The 18,781-nt window shown below is 41.6% G+C and overlaps 1 protein-coding gene across 3 annotated transcripts in view; it reads left to right on the forward strand.

The window, feature by feature from the left end:
* The first annotated feature begins 73 nt into the window (after positions 1 to 73).
* Positions 74 to 18,781, forward strand: part of zc3h3 (zinc finger CCCH-type containing 3) — a 49,642-nt gene continuing 30,934 nt past the window's right edge. For all 3 annotated transcript variants that reach the window (XM_054790255.1, XM_054790256.1, XM_054790257.1), the window contains exons 1-4: positions 74 to 173; positions 612 to 1,986; positions 3,593 to 3,765; positions 14,923 to 15,073. In XM_054790255.1, the coding sequence (XP_054646230.1) occupies positions 128 to 173; positions 612 to 1,986; positions 3,593 to 3,765; positions 14,923 to 15,073 (1,745 nt within the window). In that variant the 5' untranslated portion in view covers positions 74 to 127. The remainder of the gene's footprint in view (positions 174 to 611; positions 1,987 to 3,592; positions 3,766 to 14,922; positions 15,074 to 18,781) is intronic.

The raw sequence follows: 18,781 nt of genomic DNA on the forward strand, positions 1-18,781 counted from the left end.
CTCCAGTCCAGTAGGTGGCGGCAATAATACTCTCTGTCTCAATCGCCAATTAATACCGATGACGAAGAAGACGACTACTACGACGACGACGACGACGACGACGAAGAAGAAAACAAGGAAGCCAAACATGGATGAGCGAGAGTCGTTGAAAAGGCAAATAGATCTTCTACAAAGTAAGTAAACACGGGGAACTACATGTTTTGTGAGTGTTGATCACATTATAGTACATTGTATATGATCATTATATTAACATTTTGTGTTTATTGGCGACGTCAATGTCACAGCTAACAGCTGATTTGTGTTTTTGTGAAAGTGTAAACGTTAGCAATAAAAGTCTTCCAGTCTTCATCAGCGTTAGCTTTTACTCCTCACTTTAAATCAGCGGACCACGTCACTTTCCTTGACTATTATTTGTGTCACTACTGACAAAAGTTTCATAAATATGAGTCAATGAGGTCTTGAAGGATGAACCCTTACAATACATTACAATCAGGTATTTGGTCGTGTTTGGATTATGCAATAATGTTTACCCTACTTGTTCATTGACAAAAACTACAAATACAAGAAATTGCTTGTAACAGTAAAATCTCTATCTCTGAAAATATTTCTAGATCTCATCAATAAGCACAAGAGTGTCCATGGCGATACACCAAGAACTTCAGAGGTGTCAACATCATCCAGAGGGAGGAGCCACAGCACATCTGTCACACATCCGCACAGCTTCAGGAGGAGCCCTTATACGGCCCAGAGTCACGGCAGCTGGAGGAAGACGTACTCTCTGAAAAACAAGAACCCTTTGTCCGTTGCCTCAACCTCCTCTTCAGAACAAAGCTCAAGCATATCTCATAGTTCATTGCAACCCAGCCACTCGGTGGGAGAGGCAAGTGGGACCACCAAACCCTCTACTGTGTCATCAAAGACTGTGCAGCAGAGGAAAGATGCGGAAGGCAGTGTCTCAGGGATTAGGAATGTTGCCACCGATAAAAGAGATACTTCAAGAAAAGTGTTGCCTGTGCCTCAGTCCCTTTCTGTTGCAAAGTGTATCCCAGCAGAAAGGCAACAACAGAAGCTTGAAGAACCTGTAGTGCTGCCAGCGACAAGAGCGAAGGGTTCTTCTGAAAGCAACTCTCCAGCCAAAGACAACAACGTGACCAGTGTGCCCCAGTTACAGACCCAAACTTCCCCCAGTAGCAAAACCAACAAAACTGAGACGCGATATCTGCACTACAAAGAACAAACTCTTCAAGACAAAAGCTCACCAAGTCAGGCTTCTCTTGTAAAGATGCAAAAGCAAACATCAAACCAGCCCGTGTCTCAGTCGAGGCAGTTTTTAAAGTCCAAGTTCACATGGGTTAAGAACCAGAGTGGTGGAGGGATGCAGCCCAGCCCAAGTAGTAGTAGTAGTAGTAGTAGTAGTAGTAGTAGTAGTATTGTTGTTTCTTCACCCACAAGCAGGACTCTAACCTCAACTTTAGGCTCCAAATTGGGACCATTAAGTGGAAGCTCCCTGTCACCCCCGGTCAGTCGGAGAACCCCTGGAAGAAAGTTAACCCGAAAATCCATCCCAGTCTTCGCAGCCCCCAGGACGTCTAAGTACCAGTGGGTCCGAGCTCAACCTAAGACGCCCAGAAAGCCACCATCTCCGAAAGCTTTGACCAGTGCTCAGAGATCTCTGGAAAAGGGAGAAATCCCAAAGAAAATGAAACCAGGCTCCTTTAACTCAACAAAACTGAAAAAGAAATTTGCATCTTCCTCTCCCAATCCTTCACTGAGTAGATATCGCTGGAAGGCCGGCGCTTCCGGAGCGGGATGGGAAGCAGCGTCCCACCGCAGATCGTCCTTTGTTTGGACGTCAGAAAAAGTCAACAAGGGAGTAAAAAAGGGACTTGTTTCTTCTGTGTTGCCTCCGTGCACCTCCGTGCAATCATCTCCCAGCGCATTCAAGCTCCGCAGCAGGATGAAAATCATCAGGAAGTCTGATAATAGGTAAATAGTGGGGATCGGTCGATACAAAAGGCCTTTGGCATAATGTAAAAAGAACATGAATTGATTATTAATGGGATATACTATTAGATATTATGCTAATTTGCTTTGTTGGCTATAACACAAAGCTGTTTTGTTCACATAGCATAGATTTACGGTATATTGACCTATGCTAGATTGCTTTTAGCATCTTTCATGCACAAAATTGTTTATTGATTATGTTTTTTCTCACTGGAAAAAGCTTGGACACCCCTGGTCTGAGCACGCCAGTTAAATCAGGGATGTCCAAAGCGTGGCCCAGGGGCCAATTATGGCCCGCTGTAATTTTTTTTATTGGCCCTCTGCACATTGTAAAGATGGAATTAAAAAAGAAAATGAAAAAAAACAGCAGCAAAAATGAACATCAGGCCACCCTTTGCTGTTACGACGACAAACGGGGGGGGGGGGCAGTTGTGTTCCCGCAGAGTCTGACGCTCTTTTATGACTTTATTCTGACCTGAACACATCAACAGCAGCGCAAGTCCAACACTTCCTCGTTTTCACTCGACTACAGCGAGGTGCATTCAGGGACGCTCCGAACATCACACCAATGTCTTTGTTATGCGCGCATGTGTGGTCTAAATAAACAGAAAGACAAAGAAAAACAGCGAGTGGATATTATTATCCCTCACGAGCATAGCTCTTACAGTGGGAGTACAATTTGCTGCATTTAAGTATGCTCGGAAATCTCAGGAGAATACAATCTAAATTCAAAGCAGTGCGTTCAGGTTTTCAAAATGACGTGGTGTCTTTGAACGCAACCCCTCATGGCTCGTCATAACGTGGTTAAAGTGTCCTGCTACTATTCAAGAGACTGCTGTTTTAGATTTTCAGACGTGTGTGGTATCCTTCAGCATTGTTTACATTTTCAGTTCATCTGGAACTGATGGTACATCCACATATAGAATGTCATTTATCTTTTTGTTCATAAAATACAGTAAAAAGGGCATATTTCTCACACAGTTGCAAATGGTGATTAATCGTGATAAATTAATTTGAAAACTGTGATTAATTTGATCAAAATTAGTTGAAATATTGGTTAAAAAAAAGTGTAAAAAAGTTCATAATAAGACGCTTTGTCACTGATAACACAGAGCTGGGATGTAGGCTGTTATTCTTTTTCTTTTAGTATCAAAAACGTCTCAGCATATCTACATAAAAAAATCCCTTGGTGGAACACGTTTGGACACCCCTGATTTCAATACATTTTTTTGTGTTTTTCATGTGAAAAAGAGAACAAGCAGACATGTTTCTTTTATTGAAATGAAAAGCAAACATTTTTTACACTCATCAAAAGTAATTTGATAAAACCCCTCAAATTCTGATGAAAGTAAAGGCTTCTTGATGCTACAACGGCGAGCGCATCCTCCTTCAAACCCTCCAGCAGAGCTTTTCTTCCGTTTTTTTCCCGCCAAAACAGAGCATCATGTCCTACACAGAAAGATAAATAAGCGGACTGTGGTCGCTGACTCAGTCAAATACCGCCCCTTGTGGTGTGGTCGGGAATTGCAAGTCACGTGCTGTTCTGTCCGCGCACTTCACTGTTTCCTTCTTGTCTTCTTTCTCCAAGTGGAAGCGGGTCGGTGAAGGTGGGCGTCCTGTCAGGTGTAAAACACTCACCACGGGCTCGGATGCACAGCGTGTCTCGGGTTCCCGTGTGGGCTCGAAGGACACCTACCAGGGAGTTTGTGTCTTTTGGGCGACACAAGTTGAGACGAGTTTCTCCCACCTTATCGAGAACAAGTAAGTGATGCTATGAGTGGTGTTGCGTCTGACTGTAGTGCGTTTACTCCTCTAGTTACATTTGCATCCGTGTGTGTGTGTGTGTGTGTGTGTGTATCTGGACTTTTCAAGTTGTTTTTGAAGACATTTCTTCAGTTCATGGTCAAAGACTAGATAGGACAGCTCTAGTCTGAGTGGGAGGGTGCTGGATTGAAGTCTTTATCCTCTAAGGTGAAGGCACCCCCCCTCCAATGAAAAATGGTTTCGCTCTTTGGGGATGCAAAGTGATGATACAGCGGAGTGAGCCCTCTGGCAGCCAAGGACAGTCGTTTGATTGGAATCCCTTAGGGTTCGTGAGTTAGTAGCTTGACAACTAATACTTTTAAAAATCAGCCTAAATACAAGAAAAGTTGCAGATTAAAGCAGTTTAGGGCCACATTGGGGAAAAAATGTTCAGAGATTTTGTGAATAAAGTCGTAAATTTACGAGGAAGAAAGTTGTAAATTTACGAGAATAAAGTTGTAAATTTAGAACTTTTTTTCTTGAAAAAAGTTGCAATATTAACTTTGCCCAAGGCCAAAAGTCCCCCCTTTTCACAGCTGTCTCAGGCAACGCCCGTTGTGGTAGAGTATTAAAATAATCAGAGATTTCAGAAATAAAGTCGTAGAATGACAACGAAAAAAGTCGTCACTTTGCGTGGAAAAACCCGTAATATTACGGGAATAAAGTCGTAAATGCATGACAAAAATTCGTAACTTTATGTTACAGGCATTGCCTGAGACAGCTATGAAAAGGGGGTACTTATGCGACCTTTGGTCTTGGGCATGTAGAGGGGGCGGGGCAAGGAAGGCAGAGGTGAGAAGGGCTAGCCATACTAATCTCCTTGTGCTCAACTGCTACGTTATGAATAAAAGCTTGCCTGAAGCAAGAGGAAAGTTTCCTTGCTGCCTGAAGAGCTACGCTCTATTTTGCCCCTGACACTTACGACGCCTAATATTCCCACTTTATTCTCGTAAATGTACAACTTCATTCTCATGTGACGTTTTTCGCGTAAATTTACGACTTTGTTCTTGTAAATGTACGATTTTTTTTCTCATAAATGTATGCCTTTTCCTCGTAAATTTACAACTTTACTCTGGAAATCTCAGATTATTATTTTTTCAATGTGGTCGTTATACTCCGTCGTATAAATCAATGTTGTTGGTTTTTAAAAAAAATATTGCAATTATTTTTTGGGTTGTTTTATTTCCTAACTCTTATCGGGAATATTATAGGGTAAAAAAAAAAAATAAACATAGCACATGCTTACAACATACGATGGTGCCAATTGATTTATGGATATGAAGACATCTCTTAAAACCAGTGGTGTCCGAAGTGCGGCCCACCTTTTTTTTCTTTTTTAATTGGCGGTGGCACATTCTAGAAACATGTAATTTTAACAGGAAAACTAAACAAATAAGTTTAGTTTGACAAGAATAAAGTCCAAATATGTTGTAGCAAAGAAGATGTCATCTCATGAGAAAATGTCCTAATTTCATGAGAATAACGTAATATTATGAAGAAAAACAATTTTAGTAAAATGAAGTTTAAATATTGAATAAAAAAAGTTGGTATTTTTAAAGTCTGAATATTATGAGAAACGCAACAAAATAAAGTTTTGATTTTTGGGGAAAAGTAATTTTATGGGAATAAAGTCACAACATTATGGGAATGTAGTCATAATATGAGTGGAATAAATTCAGAATATTACCAGGATAACATTTTTCAAAGATGATTTGAGAAGAAAGTTTAAATATTTGGAAAATTAAAAGAAAAAAAAGAAGCAAACCACCAATATCACAAAGCTGAGATGCAGGCTATTTTTTTTAATGTATGTAACGTCTTAGCATACTACTTTTTTTTTTTTTTTTTGGTTAAACACAATGTGCCTGTTTTTGGACAATGCAAACTAAGCTTTGCCAGCTATGTCCAGTAGATGGCAGCAGGTCTTGCTTTTGTGTGTCTGGAAGCCTGAGGCAGAGGCTTCCAGGCAGTAAAGGGACAAGGAGGGAGGTTAATTGATTGCCCAATTCAGCCACAATGGTGAACAAGTGCAGATAGCGGGTAATTTTCACCCGCTCAGGCAGTCAGTGCCGCTGCTATCAAGCCTCGCCACTGCTCTCCCCTCCAGTAGATAAAAAGGAGCTAATGCATAATTATCATTTTGCAAATTGGATTGTTTTAACGAACTAGAGAATATAGGCTTAGCCTGATTGAAAGCAATCATTGTTTTTAAAGTCCCCTCCCCCCTACCCCCGGTACTCCTTCCCCGCCAACCTTCTGGTCAATCTGTGCGTACCCTCCATGCCTCATGCCCATCTTGGCATAATTGTCCACAGTCAGTGGAGTCAGAAAACATTAGAAAAGCCATCACTATTAACATTAAGCTTTGTTTGTTCCTACGGCTCTGTCTGCTACTGTTTCTGATGGCTGAATCCAACTTTACCCTCACTTCTTTTTCCTACTTCTGGCATGTGTGGAACCTAAATAGCCCACAGTGGCAACACGCACGTCTCTAATTAAAGATGGGGATTCAGCATTGGAAGGAGAGGAAAAGTGGCGAGGGGTGAGGAAAAGCGGCTTGTTGCTGTCTGTGTCTGCGATAAGAGCAGCTAATAAAGAGCAAATTGAATTACTAATGATGGGGAGCAGAGTCCCTATAGATGAGCCCATTACCCCTTACCCTGATGACCACTCGCACGCATGGCAGTACAATTCCAAACAATATGTCTGTATTTATTATCTCTCCTTAATGACTACCTTTAGCTTCTCTCCAATGCATGTTTCCTGAGACGCTCTGTTATCTGCGAGTTCATTTGAGAATGTACGTATACATCATGTACAGCGTATACAGTCAAACCTCAGTTTTTGTTGAAAATGTTTGCGAAATTTTGTCTTGGTTTCCATACACTGTCCTGGTTTTCGTACAATATTTCACGTAACAAACGTGTCGGTTTGCCCTTTGCCGTAATCGTTCCGCGTAATTAATTGCCCTAAATAACCCGACATGGGGCCAAAGACGGTTGTGAGTGGCAGTTGAAAAAATAGAGAAACAATGGAATTCGATTTCGCCGGGATGTATTCGCGTCAACAGGAAGTTCCGTCCGTTCGTCATTTAGAATTATTATTATTAGAATAATTATTATGTTTTCATCATGGAAAACTATAATTTTTATGGGCGTATTATTCCTTATACTTACTGATTATTGCACAGGTGTCCCCCGCCACTTCATGGCTCCAACTTCACAGCTTCACTCTATCACGATTTTCAAAATAAGTAAATGAATAAATTATTGCTGTTTTGTGATTGACTACGGACTTTTTTTTTGTAATATGCATAATTAGGCAAATTTTACATATTTTTGTCCTAAATTAAGCATTTTCAAGCATAAAAGTGGCTAAATGAATGAAAATACAAATATAAAGCATTCAGAAGACTCAAAGAGCTTATTCCACTGCTACTAAACCCCCACACGTGTTATCACCGGAAAGGTCTTTATAAAAAATTGCCACGGGTTTGTACGTATCGGACCTTTTGGAATGAATTAATGACGAAAATCGGGGTTCCATAGTCATGGTAGGGTACGTACCTTGGTTTTGGGTAGAGTAAGGGAACAAAACGCAAAACCTCAAACCACTTTGCTTTTGTGTAACCAGCTTTCAGGATTTTAAAGTTTGTTAAAAAAAATGACAAAAAACAGACAGGAGGTCATCAACACAGACGCCTGTCTAACTCCCGGTGCGAACAAAACCAACACAAGTCCACATAAATGGAACACACAAGGCAACTGCGCCACACCGTACAACCCGCAAGGCATGCTGGGTAACCTGGCAGTAGCCACTCTTCAGGGTTGGTGGTGGGTCCTGCAGCCACACCAGTTGAGAACCACTGCTTTAGATACTAATATAATGTAAAGCAGTTGTTTGCTAAAGTGTTGACATTTAAAATGAGGTAGTTCCGCCCCATTGTGCTCATGCACACAATACTTGTAATGTTTGAACTTTATGTTATATTTATTGGCATTATCTCAGAGCGCTGTGGGGTGTCACTTGGCAGAGAGGCATTGAGTGGGGGTGGGGGTGGGGGTGGGATGCATGTGTTGAAATGTGCAATCGATACCACTGGCTCTCGAAATTTGAGCCAGATATTACTGTGACTCCTTCCCCGTTAAGGAGGTAAATGTTTTCTTGGTGTCCGGAGAAGCAGCACATGTGCTTTGCTGTCTGAATAAATCAGAAACCTAACAGGACAAGCCCTACACTAATTATTTGGGAACACATGACAGTGCAGGCTGGTGTCATGTTTTGGTAAATGGCTTGTTGCCATCTTTAGCTATAGAAGTATAGAGTACTTTCGCATGGCCTTTCCAGTATTGAAGAACACTTTTCATTACAGCTAATTCATTTGACATGCTGTTCTTTTCATATTCACAGTGATGCTGCAGTTGTGTTTTAGTTTGTTGTATTGTTTTATGAGCTACATTGTAAATCTTCAGTCGTCTCAGTTGGACAGTGTGCCCGTATAGCCAGCCAGCCTCCAACTCTGCCGCACCTCCGACCTTATGACAGTAACCCTAATCCTCGTAACCCTCCTCACACGGACGTGTGGTCATAATAACCACTGGGAGTTTGTTGCTTACGTGGGTAGATGAGCAAAGAGCAGAATACCGCCTGCCATGTTAATTATGCCTTCCCACCACACACACATGTTTCAGATGCATTGGTAAAGTAGAGATTGTATGACCAGGGGTGGGGGGGGAGTATTTGTCATTATGGCAGAGGATGGGTTACATGGATACTGGTCATGACGACTGTTGATGTGAGGTTTGTAACTTAAGGACTTGTGCTGGTTAATATTACAATAACTAAAGTGAGAACACTTTGTTTGTTTACATGCATTTAAACAGTAAAATGTGAACACAAAAATGAAGTTTTGGTGTTAAAATACGGCTGTTTGATACGTTCCGCCCCACTGGGATTCATTCAGGCATCATGTCCCATATTACAAATGTCTTCATTGAACATTCTGACACTTATTAAATAGGTAGGTTGTTATTGTATTGCTGTACAAGACTTATCTCAGCTTATGTATCTTTAATTTGGCTCCTTGTCGGAGTAATCAGTCCTCATCCCTCTGGCTTCTTCTACTTCTCCTGTGAATGTAATGTTGTTAAGAGTGATGCCATGATCCTCCACGAAGATGGTGCATGTGTAGAAGGCTCGCTCTGATGATCAATGATCGAGGGTGATCAACAACTGTGAGCAACTGTTGAGATAAGATTTTTTTTAAAGTTCTTAAAAACGTATAGGTCTGTGCTTCCAATAGACCTGCAGCAATTAATCAATGATTAATTGATTATCCAGTTAATGGTCAACTGTTTTGGTATTCAATTAATCATTTTTTGATTTAAAAATGTAAATATCTCCAATTTCAGCCTGAATATTTTAAACATTTCCTCAGCCATCCACAAAAGCAGACCTATTATGTTTGAGTTTTGGGCAAAACAAGATATTCACACACATCAGCTTTGACTTTGGAAAACAGTGATTGACATTTTTTTCCTCTTCTGATATGTTGCGGACCAAACCACTAACTGTTTGTTTGGTTCATATTAATTTGGTTCCTCTAGGGCCTAACCGATGACTCGATTTATCGAAAGAACAAGCTTCAGATTAACCGACTAAGAAAATAATGGTTAGTTGCAGCCCTAGTTTCCGGTGTGCATACATTCACTGCTGTAGTGACTACAACTTACCAGAACCTACCAGAAAGCTACATAGGTTAAAATAAGATTACTCTGAATACCCAAGAATTCAATCCAGCTATTTACTTCCATTCTTATCCCGGTCCCGGGTCACGAGGGCAGCAGTCTGAGTCGGGAAGCCCAGACTTCCGGTCTCCGGCCACCTCCCTCCTACAGTTCCACCGAGGCGTCCTCAGGCCAACCGTGAGGCATAATCCCTCCAGCGTGTCCTAGGTCTAGCCCGGGCTCCCGGTTGGGCGTGCCCGGAACACATCACCAGGGAGTCATCCAGGAGGCATCACAACCAAATGCTTGAGCAACCTCTACTGGCTCCTCTCCATGTCAAGGAGCGGCTGTAGTCTGAGCTCCTTTAGATGACCGAGCGTGAGTCCAGTCACCCGATGGAAGAAACCAATTTCGATTTTCTCTTTTCTGTCACTACCCAAAGCTTGGGACCATAGGTGAGGGCATGCTGAGGCTAGGGATATGTCACTCAGTTCAGCTCTGACTTCACCACTACGGTCCGGTACAGCAGCCTCACAACTCACTTTTAAAAATTCATGCTGCAACCCACATGATACGTGTTTTCCCTTCTGTCTGAACATCAAAACTTGCAACTTTCACTCCAAGGCTTCTCTCTGTGCTTTTCCCTCATGTCACTGACCTCTCAGCTGCTGGATGGACTCGAGTGTCTCTCTTATTTAGCACTTGGGGATTATTTTGACTGCTCTGGCTGTCAACATTCCCAATAATTTCGCTACATATACTGCAGACTATACCATACTGCGGTGTATTATTTAGACCTTAGTTCACATGCAGTTGAGGTTTATGCATCCATGTGAGGATACTTTTGTGTAAGCTCTTTAAAGAAGGGCAGTATTGCCTATTTGCTGTCACTGTTTACATGCTTGTTTGTGAATTGCTCTGTGAGAAGTAGTTAATTTGTTCTTCTATGCTTTGTTTGTGGTTAATTTGTGTTCTGTCTTTGTGGGGCTTAACTCTTAAATACCTCACTTTGTCTCGTTGGGGAGACACACTGATATCATTGATTGTCTTGTTCAGCGACTCTAATGCCAGACTGATTGCCCCGTCACCGCCATAAATAATATAAACTCTAATGTCAATAATGTACCTTTTAAAGGCCAGTGCCATTAATGACTATGTTTTTTTTGTGACAGAATTAATAAATAGCAGTAGGGGTGTCACAGGATCTCACGAGATTAAAACGTGACAACATTTCTCGTTCAGAAAAAAAATGTCTTGTGAGTACTCGACTTTGGGCGATTATAAATCAATTAATGAATCAATCATACAATAAATGAAAATGACCTCAATAATTTTGCCGGCCTCGATATATTGCCATGTGCATGCGTTTTTTTTTTCCTCCTCTCTCACCTTCAAACAGGCAGGAAGTGGTTTCACTTGGTTCCAGCACCTTGCCGCGTTTGTTCCAGAGAACAATGGCATGAATAGAGTGAGACCTTTTGTCAGTCACACTGTCTTTTTGTTTTGGTGGGTGGAGGCGCAGCCACAAGCATACAGACAGTGACAATAAATTGTCATGTACAGTATATATACATGTATATATTTTTTCATTGTACTTTTCCTAAAAGTAATGTTGAAATCTTGTCTCGTCTCGTTCTCATAGACCCAACCGTGTGTATCATCTGGTCTTCATCATCCGTGACAACCCTAAATAGCATTAATAGTACCAAACCCCGGGTGATCACGCCAAAATTAATTTTAAACAAACAAAAAAATCATAACTCAACTACTTTTCCAATATTTATGAACATTAGAAAGCCCCCTCCCCGTGTACATCTTCCACAGGAGTGTGATACCTTGTTGGAAATTGGATGTGGATCGGCTCAAACTGACAATAGCAGTGTCAGGAAACTGTATTTGTTGCGCTTGATAAGGCTGGCTAAGTAGGCAGAAACTGCATGTATTGGCCGTACATGAAAAGAGGAGCTTCTCAGCTTTAAAGTGATACTTGACATGTGGGGGGTAGGCGGAGAAATGGCACATGATTTCAAGCACTCATTTTGCGACGGCATGACGTTTTTTATATCAGGGCACAAGACAGTACTTTGTCTTGGGATGCCCATGCGAGATCTGTCGATGTGTTCTGGTTTGGAATTTAATTGGCATTCCAGAGAGGCCCTATGCTCTTGAACATACTAAGATCTGGTAAGACTTTGAATAACCTTGAATGATAGTTTTGTAGCCTTCTGTGTATACTGTATGTTTGCAAGTGGATCAGGCCAGCGGTTCAGCACTGGTGGCCACTTCAAGCAGATGTCCAGTCCTCCTGGTTGTGATCAGTGCTTCAGTTGACCGCCGTCAACTTTTCCTGGGCCCAAAGGGACCAATTAGGCCTGACAGCTGCACCTCGAATGTCACCATGGAATGAAGGGTCTGCGGGTGGTGGGGAAAGATTCATTTAAAGAGGGCACTCTATGGGCACATTAAAGAAATTACATCAGGAACTTAGACTAAACATTTGATACTTGTGCAGATCAGGATGCATCCAGTCATTGCAGAATGATTAATCGAGTTCTTCGTCTTTGCTGTCCCCACTGGTCTGGAACATGATCGGGAAGGAGCTGGTAGAAGTCCCTTGGCCTCTGCCCTCATCAAATTAGCATCTTTGCCAACAGGAGGGTTTGTCTTTCATTCATCATGCTGTTGTCCCCCTTTCTCTGTCCAACCTTTAGCCTCTGCGCCCGCACTTTTCACTGAACTAAATACAGTTCCACATTAACACCTCTGGCCTCCTTGTCTTTGAGCCTACCATGATTGAGGGACAGAGTTAACTGTCAAAGGTAAAATGCAAGAATTTACAATTTGGACTGTTGGATCTTTAGAGGACACCAAGTTCTCAGACTTGAGTTGTTTTATCTAGCCTGACTGGTGTGTGTCCCACGTAGACTATGAGCATGAACTGATGAAGCCTGTTCAGATGAGAGGCAGTGGGAGTGAGGCAAAGAAACATTTTGGGTAAGAAAGTTATTTATTAATAAGACCGCTGCTAGCCGCTAACCGCTCTCTTCATGGCAAAGGCAAAAAAGCTTTTGCTCTTCGAACGCGGTCAGATAGTTGAGCTACATAAGCAAGGTCTCTTTCAGCGCGCCATTGCTGCTGAGGTGGGACACAGTAAGACAGCCACTTGAAACTTCTTCAAAGATCCTGAGGGTTATGGAACAAAAAGGTCAAGTGGTAGGCCCAAAAAAATGTCACCGGCCCTCAGCCGGAGGATCCGATTGACAGGCCGTCAACGCGTGGACGATCATCGGCCCAAATTAAGGTTGTTACTGGTGCCGATGATCCAATAACTATCAGAAGGCATCTGCGAGAGAAGGGTTTTAGGAAGCAGAAAACATCACCAAACATGGGACATTGAAAGGTAAAAGAAGGTTTTATTCTCTGCTGAGAAAAATGGAACCTTGACGATCCTGATGGCTTTCAACGTTACTGGCATGACGAAGAGATCCCACCTGAGATGTTTTCCACACAGCACAGTGAAGGGGGTGCCTTCATGATCCCTGGTGCTTTTTCCTTCATGTTGTGCAGGAGCGTCAAACGGCAGATGGCTATGTGGAGATGTTGCACGGGGCATCCCTCATGACAGTGTGGTAATGACTGGCTTTTTCAACAATATCAATTGCTTACTCAAAAAACTCCTATTTTTTCTTTTTACATTTTGAAGCTCTAATTAGAACCTCCTTAAGATTCGACAGCGCAAAATGTAAATTCTTGCACTTTTTCAACTGATCTTAAGGAGTGATTCTATAGTTATTCAAGCCAGTTCTCTTCTTTTAGGTACATTCAGACTCAAAATTCAAATATTAGCACATTTTCCAGAGGTTATTTTTGTCTTTATACTGCATATCAAATTTTACATAGCACAAATCTTTACCATCACAAAGAGCGTACCTTTGCACATATCTGTAATAAAGAAAGTATGCAGTAAGTCCTTCTTGAAAAGATGTACTGTTGGTCGCTGGGATGTGAGGATCTGTACATTTTTAATGTCACACAACATCCTCACTACAGCAAACTCAGCAAGCTCCCTTGCAGTATATTTGACTGTGTCACAACGCGCTATGTGATGCGCTCCAAAATGCAAGTATTTAAGCCCCCGGGATTTGAGGTGCACCATCACACTCTGTTGACGTCTCCAGATAGTCTGTTGGAAAGTTGTGTCAGACACGTGGATCATGTTATCACGGCAGGTTATTAAATTGTACCAACCCCCTTAAATCTTATGTTCGCATGGCATTACTGTCCTGTGGAAGTGAACTGGAGCTGCGGGAGTCTGACGATGAACCCCAGGGGACGGGAGCATCACATGGCATGAAGAACATGCACTGTCAATAAGAAGATTTATTATCCGTTCTCTCAGGGAACTACGAGCCTGAGACTGCGGCCATGAATTTTGCAGGCAAGTATGGCAGGGACCGCTGAGAGGATTCTTAAGACCACGGAGGATGGAAAGCGCTGTAGTGTGTCCTGTCAGTAATTCCTCAAGTCTCACGGAGCGCATGGAAGCCGTCAACCATACACATGGTGTAGTCCATGTTGCTTCATCCTGAAGTTTAGTTTAAAGTTCAACACAACCAGATCCACTATACAAGCACTCAAAACTTTAGGATCACTTGCAAAAATCTAGTAATCATTTTTGTGAAGAACCGAATCCTACGAAAACCAGGGCGTACGAAAATCAATGTTTGCATGGAAGCGTGTTCCCAGCAACTAAACCTTTCTTCCTCGATATATGTGAAAATTGCAACGTTGTACCTTTGCACCCAGTTGTCATGTGTTGGGCAGAGAAGTTGTCCCCTCATTGCAGGGCTGCACCCCAGCTGGCAAATGAAACCACTTCCTGAGGGTGGAGTGGAAAGAAATGCTGCATTGTGTAGAAGTGGAAAATACATTCATTTAATTGTTTGCCACCGTGCCCCTGACGGACAAGTTGTTTTATCAGAGGTTAATTAAAACTGCAACAGTCCTCACGAATGGCAATTAAATCTTCTGAAAGCAGGGGTTGGAAATGAGCTCCTCATAGAGTGCATGCTCCCCCCCCCCCAATGCCCCTCTACACTATCAACTATACTCATATTAAAGACAGAGCACTTTTACCTAACTGCCACAGAAGTGAAAGTGATTTTAAGATGAGATGGGATATAATTTAAATTGCTTGCTTGTTTTTTTTCTGAATTTGTTTTTACAATGTCTAATTTCTGTTAAAGGGAATCTCCTATGGTCTGTGTGTGTCTTTGTTGGGGCGGGGGAAGCAACCTCCTACTTTGCTTTTATTCTTACAATAAGATATTTCATGATATAGCCTCGCTCTGATTGGAATTGCATACTCATGTAGCTTTGCTGCCCGCAGGTCCGGCCTTGTCCTTTCACTGCACTCCTGCCTCCCAGAGGGTATGTCGGGCCCAGTACAAAAAGGTGAACTGCCCTGGCTTCAGTGTTGCAAACACTCTCCCCTACAACGCCAGCCTCTCGTGGAGAGCCAAAAAAGTCCAGTCGGCGAGGTAATGTTTTGACAAGTACGCACACACACACACACACACCCCCCCACACACACACACACACGTACACACTTTCTACAGGTCTGTTTCAGAACTTACCAAAGTAGGATTCCTTATTTATAAATGGAATATTTTTGTAGTTATAGCATAGAAAACCAGTTTACGACCTTCTAAATCTGACTTTTATCATTATTAGCGCCCTCTAGACATGAAATAACACCCCACAGTCACCTTTACACTCGTATTACTCAATATAGTAGATAAAATAACAGAAAATATGTAACTTAAGACACAAATAAAAGTTGTGTTGCTGTGAGTGTGTTTCGTTGCTCGGAGAGCTGAGTAGGTAGGTGGACAGGAATTGATGCCCGGGGTTCAGAGTTGAGTTTTAGCTCGGGGTGGGTTACGGCCACAACCGTGCTAGGGATTATTGTGGCTGTTGTGCGATAATTCAAACCTGCAATAAAAGCCTGCTGTTCCGGTGATCTAGTCTGGTGCTTGTGTGTCTCACCATCTCACCTCAAAATTACAGTAACATTACTGACATCTAGTGACCAGTTTAAAATACTACATATCATCACAACGTGTTTGAATGCATCTTCTGAATGCCTTATATTTGTATTTTAGCTCATTTAGCCATTTATATGCTTGAAAATGCTGAATTTAGGCTAAATAAATCTATAAAATTGGATTAAATATGCACATTTTTTGACTAGTAAAAGAACAGCATTAACCCATTCAATCTCAGCCAAAATGGCCACTTTAGACTATTTTGACTGATCTTTCAAGGCACACAGAATATTGTGTTCTATATAAACATGGAAACTACAAAAAGAAAGATTAGACAATTAAAAAAAGGTTGTTTCTACCCTTTTCTATTTTTTCCTTTAGTAATCAGCAGTAGAAGATGGGTAAGTTTCAGGAAAAAAAAGAAGGGAGAAAAACAGTTTTAATATACATTTCAAGCATAACTTTCACTTTGACACAAATTTTGTGACAGCTCAAATATCTAAACAACTATACCACAACATAAACAACACAAAAATGGGGTGTTTTTACATTTAACTAACAGTTTATTTACAAATACAACACCATGAACTATTTACAATTTTCACATTTAGAACTGAACTATGTGTGTGCATGCGTTAAAATTCCCCTACAGTGTGTAACCTTCTGCACGCTACACTCCTCCTTCTTCTTCCTTGCGGTCATGTATGTTTTTTCCATTCAAATTCACATGCACCTCTCCTATCAAATGCACATATGCCACCTTGTGGCCGTTTTTATGGCTTAAAACTGCTGTAAAATGACATCCTTTAGTGTGAAGTTGAATCATCACCTCTTTTTGCCTCCTTTTTGCGCAAAAAACGTAAAAGACGTATAAATACGTCGTTGGGATTGGGCGTTTGGGATTATAAAAATGTATAAATAAGTCTTTGGTATTGGAAAGAGTTAATGATTATATTTTCGAAAAAACACGATAGAGTGAAACCGCAAATTTCGAAGCACGAATTGGCAAAGGGTTACTGTAATTGTGTCAGGAAGTCCGATATACAGTATTTCAACTCAGCGTAGACCTTTTCTTTTACACCACCGACAACTGTATCATGAGTTGAAGAGGTAAGACGTGTCATGCTCTGTTTTACACAGTACATAATCCAAAGAATAAACCAATCGCGCTGGGGGTCGTCCTCACAGCCATTTCCTTCAAACATTTCTTGAGATAAGGTAGAAGGGTTGCTGCATTTCTTGAACTTTTAATATAATTCAGTCTTTAGCAAAGTTTGATGCTTTTAACATGTTGTCGATGTATTCCACCACAGGCTGTGTAGGTGTGAGCTAGGGCTGGGCGATTAACTGAAAAATAACCGAAACCGACATTGAAAACATTGAAAACTGCCGCGTCGGTTAGCTGAGTCACTCGTTTCCAAATTATACAAATATTTACTCAATAAATAGTTGAGAGTGGGATAATCGCACATTAACCGAAATCGAGGTTTAGTGGTTCGGTTAATCGTGATTTTTGCTTTTGCCAAAATGGCCCGTCCCTGGTGTGTGCTGTGTAATGCGGGCTTCAACGTTGTACTCCATATGTGATGCGACAGTGGAGCCAGAAATGTGGCTAGACTCCGGTGACTTATTACTATTCATTTAGCCGCAGCAGTAGTAAATATTGATTCATCAAGGGATTTCCAATTCAAGCCTCTTGACGTGGTGTGAAATATTGCCATGCGTAGAGGTGTAGAGCATCATAGTGAGGGAGGACAGGTCAGGTCGTTTGGGGGAGTGCCTCCCTTCAATAACCAACTCATTAACTGACTTTATATACGTGTTAAGCAGTTTAAAGGAAAACTGCACTTTTTGGGGGGAATTTTGCCAATCATCCACAATCCTTATGTAAAACCTGAACATATTTCTTTTCCTTTTCTGTGCGTTCTAACGAGAGAAAACGCGTTAACAATGCACGTCATGGGAGGTACCTATTTTGACGCTAAAGCCTTAACAAAAAACCCTCAAAAAAACGCCAACAGTGGTCCGTTTGCATAACTGACTTGTATATTAATCAAGCTAGAGCGATATTCTTATTGGAGCAGCAAGCATGAAAAACCTAGAGACGCCTCGCTCGTCTCAAGCCACTGCAACGGAAGAGTGGATACTACTGGCTCTCAATTTTGCGATGAAGACTCAACAAGATGCTTGTTTGCTGTCAGCATTTTTTTTGTCTGAGGACTGGAGCACAAGCCTTGTGCTGGAAGACACAGCCATCCCAATGAGAGCGGGCATTGGAAGTGTCGTTGCTGTTTCTATGCTGTTGTTGTTGACGGAAGTAGCGTTAGCTCCTATGGGCGATGTCAAATCAATGCGCCTAGGAAAGAAGTTTTTGGTCATGCTTTAAATCATCAAAATACGGCAAGAGACTGTAAGTATTACATGTTATCATCAATTTACTTGTTATTGATCACATCAAGTGTCAGTGATCGCATGATCACAGCATGTATATAAAACCATAAAACGTTGTTAGAGGTTTTTTTTAGAGGGCTTCATAGTCGAAATAGGTACCTCCCATGACGTGTTAGCTGGCTCATACTGATTTGTTTTCTCTCCTTAGAACACATAGAAAAGGGAGAGAAATATGTGTTTATGTTTCACATAAGGATTGTGGATGATGGGCAAAATTTTTAAAAAAGTGCAGTTTTCCTTAGTCTTGATGCCGTCTGCGTTGTCAGTTTGCGCCAGCCATTGAGTGCCCACAAAGGATATATTGAATTTACTTTTTAGGCTGAATTTATTCCAATGAAGCCGTCAAAACATATGGCTGCAATACTTTTAGCGGATGCAATGTATACGTATAGCACGTACACCGTGATTACCTGAATGGTTGAATCATCCACAAACAGGTTTAACGAGAAGGCGAAGGCCGAGTGCAGCGTAGAAGGAGGGAGCAAGGCCGGTGATGCGTTCACTTTAGGCTTTTAGGTCTTAGATAAATACATGTTTGTGCTCTTAAGGCGATAGCATCTTGTCTAAAATGTTCTATCAAAGTAAAAACAAAAGACAGATAAGGTAGGATTTCATGTCAATTTATACTTGTGACCTTGTAAGAAAAAGGTAATGGCAGTAGTATATGTCCATGCACTGAAAGAGCTTCCTTCTAAAACAACTTAGCTGTCCAACTGCAGAGGATTTGTGAAGCGTACAAGCCTGGGGGAT

This window comes from Dunckerocampus dactyliophorus, chromosome 10 (genome assembly GCF_027744805.1).
Source record: "Dunckerocampus dactyliophorus isolate RoL2022-P2 chromosome 10, RoL_Ddac_1.1, whole genome shotgun sequence".
NCBI classification, from domain to species: domain Eukaryota; kingdom Metazoa; phylum Chordata; class Actinopteri; order Syngnathiformes; family Syngnathidae; genus Dunckerocampus; species Dunckerocampus dactyliophorus.